The sequence below is a fragment of the Helobdella robusta genome (genome assembly GCF_000326865.2).
Source record: "Helobdella robusta unplaced genomic scaffold HELROscaffold_66, whole genome shotgun sequence".
In the NCBI taxonomy this organism is placed as follows: domain Eukaryota; kingdom Metazoa; phylum Annelida; class Clitellata; order Rhynchobdellida; family Glossiphoniidae; genus Helobdella; species Helobdella robusta.
In genome coordinates this window covers 739,067-752,834 of record NW_008705371.1, presented here as the reverse complement: position 1 = coordinate 752,834, position 13,768 = coordinate 739,067, and the positions used below count along the sequence as shown (strand labels likewise).

At 35.4% G+C, this 13,768-nt stretch overlaps 2 protein-coding genes across 2 annotated transcripts in view; both read right to left on the bottom strand.

The window, feature by feature from the left end:
• HELRODRAFT_181005 (hypothetical protein) overlaps positions 1-6,685 on the bottom strand; it is a gene marked incomplete at both ends in the record, with an annotated part of 8,289 nt that extends 1,604 nt beyond the window's left edge. Inside the window, 4 exons of the mRNA XM_009030274.1 lie at positions 1,523-1,690; positions 2,159-2,343; positions 4,020-4,184; positions 6,627-6,685. Coding sequence (XP_009028522.1) covers positions 1,523-1,690; positions 2,159-2,343; positions 4,020-4,184; positions 6,627-6,685 — 577 coding nt within the window. The remainder of the gene's footprint in view (positions 1-1,522; positions 1,691-2,158; positions 2,344-4,019; positions 4,185-6,626) is intronic.
• Positions 6,686-11,230: 4,545 nt separating this feature from the next.
• Positions 11,231-13,768, bottom strand: part of HELRODRAFT_181004 (hypothetical protein) — a gene marked incomplete at both ends in the record, with an annotated part of 2,862 nt that continues 324 nt past the window's right edge. The window contains 3 exons of the mRNA XM_009030273.1: positions 11,231-11,313; positions 11,418-11,527; positions 13,188-13,317. Of these exons, the coding sequence (XP_009028521.1) occupies positions 11,231-11,313; positions 11,418-11,527; positions 13,188-13,317 (323 nt within the window). The remainder of the gene's footprint in view (positions 11,314-11,417; positions 11,528-13,187; positions 13,318-13,768) is intronic.

The window sequence follows — 13,768 nt, the reverse complement described above, 5'->3', positions numbered from 1 at the left end:
TTTTGAGACTGGTGCACTGGTGGTTTCCATATCAATATGTTAATATTTTCCCAGAACATCACACTCATTTAATTCTCATGATAACGGTTTTCATGATTACAAATGTTTCGTATGCTGGTTCGGTATGTGTGTGTGTGCGCGTGTGTGTGGTGTGTGTATAAGTATGTGTGATGTGTGTGTGTGTGTACGTGTGGGCTTGCATTGCCTTTCTTGTGGTTGTGTGTGTGTGTGTGCATGTGTGTTTTTGAATGAAGTTTTAAATTTGTAAACATTTTATATTTCTTTTTCAATACGAAATTAAAAAAAATTTAATCTGAATACATCAGCCTCCCAATAATTCGAAATGATTAATGATTTGTTTTTCTCAGAGAGAGAGAGAGAGAGAGAGAGAGAGAGAGAGAGAGAGAGAGAGAGAGAGAGAGAGAGAGAGTAATTAATACGGCAATATTGCATTATTTATATAACGTTTTAATTACAAATATCTCATATATCTCATTGTTAACAATTAAGCAAATTATCGAGTGAATGGACGTGAATCACCGACATTGTCATTGTTGTTCAACAACAAACACACACAAACACACACACACACAAACACACATACATATATATATCTCTATAAATGAGTCTGTATGTGTGTATGTGTTACCTGGTGGAGACAGCACTTTTCTCTTTGTGTGTTAAAAAGTTAGTCGCCGTGCATAATAGAAACCTTCCTGGCGGCATGGATCATAGCTTATCAACGTTGTACAGTGCATACGTGGCTCTCAACTTACATACAAACACATACAAACATACAAACATGCAAACATACAAACATGCAAACGTGCAAACATACTAACTTTCAAACATGCAAACATACAAACAAACAAACGTACATATTTACATGTAAAAACACAAAATATACTAACATAAGTACAGGTAATAATTACTCACTCATCATTTTAAATCATACAACCAGCAAAACAATTATACATATGCATCAAAACATATGCATACTGGCTCGGTGTACACACACACATACACACACACATACACGCACACACAAACACACCCAAATACACACAAACACACGCACACATACAAAAAAACTTAATACAAACACACGTGTAAACAATTACTTGACACATAAATACAAAATGCATTAGATTGCAAGACATGTGTGTTTGCAAATACTTCAAATCTGTTGTGGTCAGTCTAAACGCCACATCAACCACCACTCCAGGAAGCATCCAACCAATCAATGATGAGTGATGTCTACACAAACAAACACATTATCGCACTATGTTCGGTTGAATATATATATATATATATATATATATATATATACATATATATATATATATATATGTATATATATACAGTTTTTATATGTATGTTTGGAGTTTGGAGGATATACTTATATATATATATATATATCCTCTATACATATATATATACATACTGTATGTATAAATATATATACATGTATATATATATATATATATATATATATATATATAGCAGCAACAACATCACGTACCTATCAGTTCAACTTCCGGTTCTCCGTAGCGGAAGTAGATCCTTGTGATGTTGAGTACGTGTCTGAGGTACTCATCGGGAAAGTACGTCTCGTCTGGATTGATCTCGAAGCTCTTCCACTGCTTCCGAGGAAGTTTCAATGGAACTGTTTCTATTGTTACTATTTTGCCTGTTGCGTGACGTGGATGTCGAGTCATGTGATGTTGATTGACGTCATGTGATGTCACGTGATGTTGATGATATTAACTCCATTGTTTTGTCGTGGCCTTTTTAAGAGTCAACAAATCAGTCGTCATCGTAATTATCATCATTATCATCATTAGTTGCATCCTCAACATCCGGATTGTTATCAGCTGCTATCATCAAAACATTAAAAACCATCCTCACATCAATATCACGTCATGTGACATAAACATCCCACGACATCACATGATAATGGTGATGAAGTTGATGGCAGATTTTATGTGCTGTAGTAGTGATCGGATTTGAGACAGCGTATGAATATTTACGCATAGTTTTTGCCGAAAATTGAATCTGAGACGTTGGGTAGAAGGGCTTTACAAATGAGACATTATTGAGAGATTGAGACATTATTCCGATTGTTATCGAACTCTGTCAATGTCAGCAGACTGCGAACCTTCCAAAGGAGCCCCAGCCAGGTAAGCGTTGATGGCCGCGTACGTTTCAGGGAGGTGTTCATACTTTGGGTACTTGCCTGACGCATCTATGCATTTCGGAATGACGTTCATGTAGCCAATCTCGCTGGGGGCCATGCTCTCCAGGGCTAGCTTGCGGGTCCCTGTCACGTTCACGTACCATAATCTGAAGGGATGGGGGTGTTTGATGTTGAGGGTTTGCTTGTTGGAGGTGTTTTTATTTACAGATTTTGTTATTTGGTGTTTAAAAACTGCCATCTTTGAATTGGAAAATATATTTGTTAAGTGTTAAACCTACGGAAAATGCTGATGTATACAATTTTATTATCTTTGTTATTCGTTATCTTTTTTATTCAATATTTTTATTTTGTTGAAAATACTTTTTATTAAACTGTGTTCCTGTCACCAATATTACCATTTTTTTAATTTTTAAGATATCATCGTCAACATTACGCGCGCAGTCCCGGAGCCAGCCATCACTATCACCACCCCCAGCAAATTTTTGACATGCTTGCCAGCATTTCGATCTTCATATATTCAACATCCAACATTCATCATTCAACATACTAGATTCAACATTCCCCAACATTCAACGTTTTTCAACATTCAACATTCTCCAACATTAAACATCTTCCAACATTCAACATCTTCCAACATTCTCCAATATTCAACATCTACATTGCCAACATTTTGATCATTACTATTATGAGTTTTATTACTCTTGTTGGTCATTGGTGAAATTTTTCAATTTATGGTTATGTGAGTATTATTATCATTACCTCTGCAGTCATCATCATCACTATCGTCATCTTCGTCATCATCTTCGTCATCATCATCGTCATCATCATCATCACTATCACAACATAATGATTTCCATCGCAGACCACGTGTTCATTAAATTGTCATGCACCACCAATCATCCTCTCAACATCATTACCATCATCAACAGCATCATCATCAACATAATTTCGCAATCATCATCAATGTCATCAACTTTTTACAATCATTACCATCTCGCAATCATTATCATTTCAACAATGACAGCAGTATCATCATCACCATCATCGTCGTCATCGTCGTCATCATCATCATCATCATCTTCTTCTTCTTCTTCTTCATTATTAACGACATCATTACCACCATTACAATCACCATCACCACCAACCTATCTAATCACAATCTTCATCATCATTGGCTTCTATAATTATCATCATCATCATCATCATCAATCACCATCAATAAAAACACACCATCATCATCATCATCATCAATCATCCAATCATTACCATCGTGATATAAGATATTTATGGACAAGATGGCAGAAAAGTTAATTCTGAACGAACTTTTGTGCTATTGTGGAATTTTTTCGCCAATTCATATTGAACCGAAATGAAACTGAACTCACATTACTTGAACTTCATCCAGCTGATGAAGTTCTTGCAAGTTATTTTAAAAAATGAAGCCAGACGCCAAAAACTTTTCTCTTGAACTTAGCGGAAAATTACAACATAGGGGGAAACGAACTTTGGAGCTTTTGTCGACTACAGCGCATGTTTTTAACGGCTGTGTGGAAGGTCAGCTAGCGCAGAATAACAAAACGAGAATCACGAGAAAATGAACTAACACCCCACCAAGTTTGACGCTGTTGATAAAAGTAACTTTACAGTAGTACAACTATTTTGCCGTTAACATTATTGTTATCATCGCCATCATCGTCGTCATCTTTCTCACCATCACCCACATCACCACCATTGCCATCATCGTCATCCTCACCACCATCCTTTCCGTCATCATTACCAGCACAAGCAGCATCGTCATCATCATCATCATCATCATCATCACCTCAATCCCTTAACATAGGCGGCATGATGGTTTTTTGGTAGAAACATGCAACTATCGTTGGTGACGTCTTCGATGCACGTGACCTTCTTCTCGACCGTCTCGCATTTGATCAGGTAGATGTCAAGGTTGTTCTGCAGCCAGCCGTTCGCTCTGGGGATGAGGGTGCTGATGATGATGATGATTACGATGGTGATGATGATGATGATGGTGGTAATGATTACGATGTTGATAATGATGATAGTGATGATGATGATGATGATGATGATGATGATGATGATGATGATGATGATGATAATGGTAATGATTACAATGGCGATGATGATGGTGATAATTATCATTGTACGCTGAAGAAGGCAAAGTTTAACTTGAAATTTTTTCAGAGGACTGGTTGGCGTTGAAGGACCTTCCTTCAAATATTTAACCATTAACCAGCAAGATGAAGCAATGCTGCTATAAACAAACAAACAATAAACAAACACAAATATAAAAATGAATGAACAAAGACCTAAATGAACAAACAAAGACATAACAAATGAACAAATGTTTAAACGAACCAACGAATGAACAGATGACAAAAGAATTGATTGTCTGGAAAATAAAATGAAGCACGAGCGTAATTGAATGCAGGTATGGAAACGAAGTAGCACGCATTGTTTCAAATAGGACAGACGCAATTGCGAAAAATGCAATCACCCACTGAACCAAAAACATCAGGGTGATGGGGCGAGGGAAGTTTTTTATTTGCTTCATGCTATTCCCGCTTCACCAACTACGTCATCCACGTCAACGTGACGTCATCGTCAACCTAGACAAGAAAACAACTGACATTTAACAAAAACATTAGCATAGAATAATTCTAACAGCTTCAACATTATTGCTGTCGACAACAAAAACACATAAGCATCAACAACCAATTTTGTAGCAACTACAGCAGCAACAATAACGACAACAACAATACATTTTGCATGCAATTCACCCAGCAAAACTCGATGAAACCACATCATCATCATCACTATCAACATCGTCACTGCAAATTTTCAACAGTATTTACGTAAAATAAGATGTACGTGATTTATAATTTGCTTTCTGTGATTCACGCTTCTTAGCCGATAAAGTTAGCTCAATTAAACATAGCACCATTATAATCAGCTCGAACAAAGAAACCATATCAGTTGGCAGAGAAGACTGTAAAATTAACAAAATCACTGATAAAAATGAATGCAAATCACAGGAGCAAAGGCCTGGGTTATACAAATTCTCTATATAAACTGCAACAAGCGCTGATGATAATTGAAGAATCGAAATAGGTCCTCTCTCTCTCTCTCTCTCTCTCTCTCTATATATATATATATATATATATATATATATATATAATTCTAATTTATTTTTGTTTTATTATCAGGACATTAAAAAGTTACTTTAAGTTGCACGGTGCCCGAGCCTACAAGAATTAAATTTCTTTTTTGGGTCTCTGAATCTTCATACTCTTTGTTTTGTTTGATTAAATTTAAATGTTAAATTAAATTAAATTAAAATTAAATTTGATTAATATATATATATATATATATATATATATATATATATATAAGCTGGTAAATATGTAAAATATATATTTATATAAATTTAAATTTATATAAATATATAAACCGACCCACACATTATTGTTATTATTAAATATTAAGAAAAATTTATATAGCGCCATTTAAAACCTTTCAAAGGAGCTATCAAAATAATTTAACAAAATTATTACTGTGTATAATTGTCACAAATAAATAAATAAGCATGCATAATTTCACTATAACAATACAGAAAACAAAATTGCTTCTATGCATAAACTAAATACAAACAGGCCTAAGCATATTCAAGCGGAAAATAAAAATGTTTTCAATTTTTTTATGAACAAAAAAGACCAATTCCAGGTCTTCTCATTGATGCCGGCAGGCTGTTCCAGATGGTCGGACCAGCAACAGCAACATCTCTCGAAGCAAACCACAATCGTCTTACCGGAACCACCACCAGCAAATTCATATTAGCCGACCGTAAATGCGAACATGGGGCAAGCTCTTATTTAGAACATTTGTCTGAGATACATTATATATACATACATACACACATGTACATGCATTTGTCGTCGTACACAGACACGAATGATCGAAAAACTCAATAATGGATGAATATTGTGATGAATAAATTGTTCGACATCTCATCCTTCATCTTTACCAACCCACTTTCACATTCATCATCATCGTAATCGTCATCATCATCAGAAACATCAACAACATTGTCTGGATGAGGACGACGACGACGACGATGATGATGTTGTTGTTGATGATGATAAAAATTGAAACCATAACTAAACTAGAGAGCAAGAAGACATCACGACCTCATCCTTCATCACATCATCATTCTCAACAAAAACAACAACGTGCTTTCATGTTCTGATTCAAAAATAACATTTTTATGGTCATTAAATTTATCCGAGAAATATGATTGAATAAAAGCACAATTACGAAACACACAAAAACGCACATATGTGCATGCATTCCAAACAGACATAGAAAGGAACATTCGCACACGCGTACGTACCCCACAACCGTACAAACCTACCAATACGACTTAATATGCGAGTGTACAAATATAGAGAAGAAAACCTCCCTAATACACATTGCCTGGATGTATAATAAATATAGAGCAAACAAACCGGGAAAATATTCCGCGCATGCATCGCTTTTATAACGTACAGCCGCACAAAGCGTGCAATTTCATGCAGTACGGCGACTGTACAACATGCATCAAATGCATTTAATACAATGGGAATGGTGTGCAGTGCAAGCCGTCATATACAAAAGCATGCAACAAACAAAAATATAGTTATATATCAGACTCAAGAACATACAAACTCATACAACATACATCTGGGTTGGTCGAGACATACAGGCTTGTACAACATACATGACAGGACATACAAAACATACAAACCTATACAACATACAAACCTATACAATATAACACATGCAAATGCACCGAGTGTACGAGGGGAGAAAAATAAGAAAACCTGCTTGCCGTCGTAGTAATTTGTATGCATATAAAAGTATTAAAATATTGAATGTGTGTGTGTATGTGTGTGTGTGTGTGTGTTAGCATGTGTGTGTGTTTTAGCATGTGTGTGTGTTTTTGTTTCTATGACGCTCAAGTGTATGTTTTTGTATGTACATAAGTGTGTATGTCGACGTGTGTATGTTGATGTTTGCACGTTATATTGACATGCCAGTTCATTTCCTTGTGTGCATCAAAAAACGGTGCAGAGAGATTTTGAAACTTTGTAGTATTAATGGATGAGGAACTTTGGGAGTGGTTCACTCATTATAAATTTTGATCTGCTGTAATTGGTTGTTGCGGAGTCTCAATAATATTTCTAGTCGGTGCGTTATTAAAGCCATGATGTTATAAAATTTGTTATCTTTTGTTTAATAATAATATTATTAATAACTATAATAAAAATTGTTTTATGGTAGTAGCAGTAGTAGTAGATGTAGCATTGGAAATAGTAGTTGTTGAAGTAGTTGTGATAGGAGTAGTGGTAGCAGGAGTAGTACTTCAATCCTTATTACCATGAATGTATTGGTAGTATTTGTAATGGCTGCAGTAACAGTTGAAAGAAGTCGCACCAGATAAAAAATTCATTATTCAACATTAATAATCAATCATAATTCTCTATTTATCACCAAAAAATCACAAAAACTAAACTGAAACCACATCATTTTGTTAAACATGGAACGAATTACAAACACTGCCCAGCATAACTTGACCCTCTGAAGAAGAAAGAACTGATCATTGACCGACGCTATGTTCGTCTGAGACAGCCTGCGTCTTAAGGGCCCATGCAATTGATGGATATTTTTGTTTAATATTTGCGTTATTCGCAATCATCTGCACGCACCTACATGCACGCACCTACATACGCACATGTACACACACGCATACTTATGAGCGCAAATACGAGACTATTCTAACGATAGAATTCTAAGAAATTCTTAACGGGTGGAATGAATATTTGCTGGAGTACAATAAATATGACTGCCAGAATTGAAATGTGTACTTAAGTCTGGTTTATGTTGTTCCTGGGTTAGATGTCACTTCAAAAAATGCTCGTTGGAAAATTCTTTCCAAATTTTATATGCAAATTAATTTTAAGCAAAAATGTATTTTTGATGTTTAGTCTATTTTTAAAATAAATTTATTTGAACATCATAAACAAAATAACCTTTTTTGTAGAAAATCCCACAGTAAATTTGTTTAATCTTCAAAGCAATTGTAACAAAATATTTGTTGACCGCTAGTTCATTCAACTCATCATTCCCCAGTACATCCTAACAGTAAATGTTCAGTTCGCCGAATGAGTACTTGCCTGCCTGACACCAAATGTCTCACGACTCCTTCCCTAACTTGACCTGACTCCATCACCAACAGCAGATACGATTGCCAAGCAAATGCCTTCCAAATATTTTAAAAAGATAGCGTTTTATTTTACATCTTTCCTAGCGTTACTTAGATGCACTTACATGCAAAACATTATTTCATGTTTCCTTGTACGGTTAGTATGTACAAATTCTTCGTCTATGAACAGCAAAATTTCAACAAAATTACATTTTTAAATTATTTCGTGAGTGATGACTGAAGTTTTTCTTGCAATTACACCGTAAATTGAATGAAGCACCGGTTGAATAATTTAATTAACTGCCATTTAAACTACGACTCCATCGCTTAGCGTCAAATTCGCAAATCTTCAAATTTTAAATTCTTATTTTTCTTATTTAATTATTTTTTTCTAAATTTGAGAGTATGTCGATTGTTCTATTTACTTTGGTTCTTTTAAAAATTTCATTCAAAGGATGGAGGGCAAACTTACATATATTTACTTGTCAAAAAAAATTTTTTAGTGGTTGCCATCAAAACATCACACGGTTATATCTAAAAATCATTATCATCATCATCATCTTATCATCATTATCATCACCATCATCATAACCGTCTGTAGGTGCTATTAATATGTATGAAACAAATTAGCAAACTTGATTGCAACTTTTTCTGTTTCGTTTTTAAGTGGAACCCGACATTCAGAGCATCCACAGAGATCTTCATGAAACTTCCACTCCAACGTTTCACTTATTTAACAGCAAAAAAACACATCTCATACAATTTGCTCTGATTTCGGACATCGTTCAAACAGCAAACTGCACTTCCCTCCTTATTGATTAAACGTCTGCTTCCTTCAAATGCCTGCCCGCAAACACAAATGAATGTTCAATGTCATCAGGCCTGCCTGCCTGCTATCGAGTTCTCTTCAACGAAGGAAGGAAGGAAGGAACAGAATGAAATTCATCATTCATCCATTTTGTTCTAGTGCAGCTGACATTTGTTTCATTCGTTTGAAAAAATGATTGTTCGTTTTATTACTGAGTTAGGTTGTTCACGTTGCCAATGTTACAAACGTTTACCGACGCAACCAAACGTGGTATGTGAGCCAACTCAGCTTAGCTTGATTAATTTTTATTTGGTTTGACTCTAAGTTTTAAAATGTTTCAAGATAATTTCTACATATTATTAATTATTTTAAAAGGAAAGTCTCGATATGAGCTTTACAAACGTTGCAAAGATCTATGCTGGAATATTCCGAACATTATAAATTCTTCAACTATTCAGCTAACCCAAAACTGAATTGAAACATTTGGTTGTATGTTTTTTTTACAAATATTTTGTTGAAATCTTCGCTTGGAGATAAGGAGAGGAACATTTATCAGAAAATCTGGATCTCTTATAATGGCAGGTCCTCTTTGCAGGCGCTCACGTGATCAATGCCGCTCTTTCATCATCTTTATGTGCTCCAGTTTAGTGTTGTTACATCCTGCTCCACATTTCTCTCTCTCTTTCTCTCCCTCTCACTTTCTTTCCTCTTTCCTTTACGTTGTTTTCTATGTTGATCTTGTTTATACAACTTTTACGGGTTGATTGTGAAGTAATTTTTTTATGTTTTAAAGTTAGCAAAGCCATATTTTTAACAAACACGCAGTTGGGAGTTTCATTCAAACAAGAAATATCTTTTCACATTTCGTTATTTAATGTTTTATTACTTCATGCACTGCATTTGTATTTTTTTTTACAAAAATATGTTATTTATTAATTTTATTTATTGAATTCAGAAGACTTTTTAAAAGAGCAAACAGCTGCAGCATTACAAATATGAGACATGCAAATTGACGCACCGTATCAGAATGAGTTCATTTTTTACTACAAAGTTGTTTCTCGAGAGTGCCGATCATTAAGAGCGCAAACAGTCCGTGCTTGGCTTGAACACATACTTGCCCACACAAACTGGATCTAAATCAAATTTTTTTAAAACACTTCCAATATTTTTTTGGACATTTAGAAAAACGTTTTGAAAAAGTTTTCTCTGGAATAAATGAGACGAGTGGCTGGATTGCTTGCGAAGAGTGAACTTCAACTACACACGTTCATCCATCTATACTCATGTGTGACGGACCCAGCAAGACAATACGTGCAGTGCGTGTGCTTGCGTGATGGCGACGATTTGTGACATCGCATATTTGATGGCCACTTATGGCTTCAGTTGAAGAATGGCAGGAGCGCCGACATCATTCATCGCAGGTAGCATTGTTCTCCTCGCTACACAATAAAAATTGATGTACTTGCACGCCAGGCTTTCATTCATTATGTAAATATTATAAACGATTGTGCACATATTTTTTGCCACTTATGAATAATCGAACGAGCAAACAAACGAATAATTCCTATTTATGCATAATTGAACGTGCCTCAAACAGCGGCTGGAACGATCGCATGTACGAAGTCTCCTCTGACAATAGAGCAATATTCGAAAAGCGATCGTTAAATAAGTCTCTCTCTCTGCTCGTTCTGCTTCAAAGACAACAAATATTTCATGAAATTATATTCAAAACTTTCGCTACAACTATCTAGGTGGCAGTTGTGACACTCATGTACCTACCTACCCACCTAGACTCTGCATAACAGTGGACGATGAAATGTCGAAAGCATTCATTCATTGCTTTCTTGCAAAAACTTCGACATTCTTCAATCTCTAAACTTTTTTTTAAGTCGTTACTTCATTAAATCATATTTATTCAACCATCCATATTTTTTGATAAGATGTTCATGAGGGCTGAAGTTTGTATTCACCCCAAAAACATGGCTGAAGTTGCAGGCTTTGTTGTGTAAAACAAATTCTTCTGTGTGATCTTCAATTTAGTGAGGTCAGCTTGTTCATATAAAATTAAATTGTGTTTTTTTTTCAACAGCCACCACACAAAAAGTGAAATTAAAAAGAACGTTGATGAAGTTGGACACAGGGGCAAATCTCACTTGACGGGAACTTTCTTGCAGATTTTTCTTGAAGTTTTTCTTTGTTGCTGCCTTCATTAGTTGCAGCAACGCTATCTTTGAACTGATCAATTGAAGAAATGCTTTTTTCTCTTTTTAATTTAAATGTCTGAAATGTTTTAGCCAGAGTGTATTCAGTGAACGAACTGCGTGCTATAAAAATATTGTTCTATGTGCTGTAATACCAGGTAGAAGATTTGAGACCATAGTAAACAAAAGTGAACATTTTTTAATAAATGAAATTGAAAAGCAACCCATCAGTCAACAATTTTCATTCATTAAAAACTTTCATATATATTTTTGATTAACAGATAAACAATTAAATTACATTAATTGAGTTTGATCAACTCATCTAATGAAATGGATTTTTGTTCTATAATTTATAAGTGATAGAATTCAACTAGTTTTTAACTCAGACGTAAACTCAAAAAATATCAAATGTCGATAGAAAAATACAAAAGAGGAAACAACGAGGGTTTGGAAAGAGAAGGGTTGCACTCTATAAAGATGGAAGAAAATGAAATAGCAGAGCGTGGAATTAAATGTTTCCGACGACAAAGACTGAGTTGAGTGTGGAATGGATGGAGACGGCGATGCGTCGCGAAGAAATCAATGCCTGCCCGTGGAAAACTAGGCACGAGGGACGAACAACACTCGTGAATCGTTGACATTCAGATATGATTTGTTTTCCGTCAACTTGATCCTTTCTGTTCTCTCATAGGAAGAAATTTTACGCTTTAAGATAAAGATAAGTTGGATGACATGCTAGCATTTTCATGACGACGATGTTGAGGTTGAGGTTGCAGATAAGTCTTTAAAGATGCATGCAACGGTTTTGTTATTTTTGTGTTGTATGTATCGTGATATCATCATTGCATCGTATCATGATATCATCAAGAAGGCACGTGTGTGTACGTTGAAGGTCTGAATATTTATCTACAAACTTGGTATCGGACTAGTAGGAATAATGCTTGCTTGCACTACGCTTGTGAGGTTCTTAGGTGCATAACAACCACATAACTACACACACAACTACAAACACACAACCACACAACTAAACACACACAAAAACACACAAGGGTATGCACATATATGAAAGCATATTTCTTTACAAGTGTATGTGCGTGCAATTAAAATTATAAGATAAACCTGACGACGTTAAAATGTCGCAAGACAAACATTCATTTGATGACACAGTTTGTTGCTGCCATGACGACAAGGATCAACCAACCAACAGACCAACCAACCAGCAAACTGGATCAATACAAACAAACACAGCAACATCTCGTCGGCTGGTTTTTACTAAAAATATATCATTAGTTTCAATTCTGACTCCATCTTCATCATCATCGTCGTCGTCTTCATCGCTGTTGTTGGTGCACGATCGTCATCATTATCAAAACATTATCATCATCATCGTCGTCGTCGTTATCATTATCATCATCAGTACAGCAACGTCACTCTCTTTTACAATTGTCGTCAATGTCAACCAGACTTTAAAACATTTTTTAAATTCTCTGGTAACGGTTTGATTTCGAAGTTAAGACTGATGGATCAACTTAAGAAAAAATTTATTTAATCTTTGGTTCCTCTTCACATTTTTTTTATAGCGCTCAATTTTCGTTTCAGCCCAGTTCCAGTTCAAAGCCATGATTTACCATTATTATTTTTACCACCATCATCACCATCATCACCACCACCATCATCACCATCATCACCATCATCACCATCATCATCGTCGTCGTGACTAACTCGAATGTTTCGAAGTGAGCTCCGTTGATGTCATTGTTGGCAGACGTGTTCGTGCAGGACGGCCAGAAGTCCTCGTGGCAGAGTTTCGCGCCTTTCGGTGCCCTTGCCGCTCCTATGCGGGCCTTGAACCCTGGTCACGTGATGATGAGGTGGTGGTAGTAGTAGTAGTAGTATAGGTAGTAATAGTAGCATTAGTAATAGCAGCAGCAGCCGCAGCAGTAGTAGTAGTAGTAGTAGTAGTAGTAGTAGTAGTTGTTGTTGTTGTAGAAGTAGTTGTAGTAGTAGTAATGGTAGTGAAATCAATTAAAAAAATAATACAAATAATATTTGTATTATTATTATTATTATTATTATTGAAAATAATAAAAATAACAACAATGACGTCATAAACCTGGAGAACTCGGAGAGCCGTGTGACTCGGGACTTTGTGATATGTGAGTTTCTACGATCTGATATCTATGGTGACGTCATTGTTGATGATGATGATGATGTTGATACGGTAAAATTATGATGATGACGATAACATCGATGATAATAATGATGATGATGGCGATGACAAAGTCGATGACGATGCTGATGGG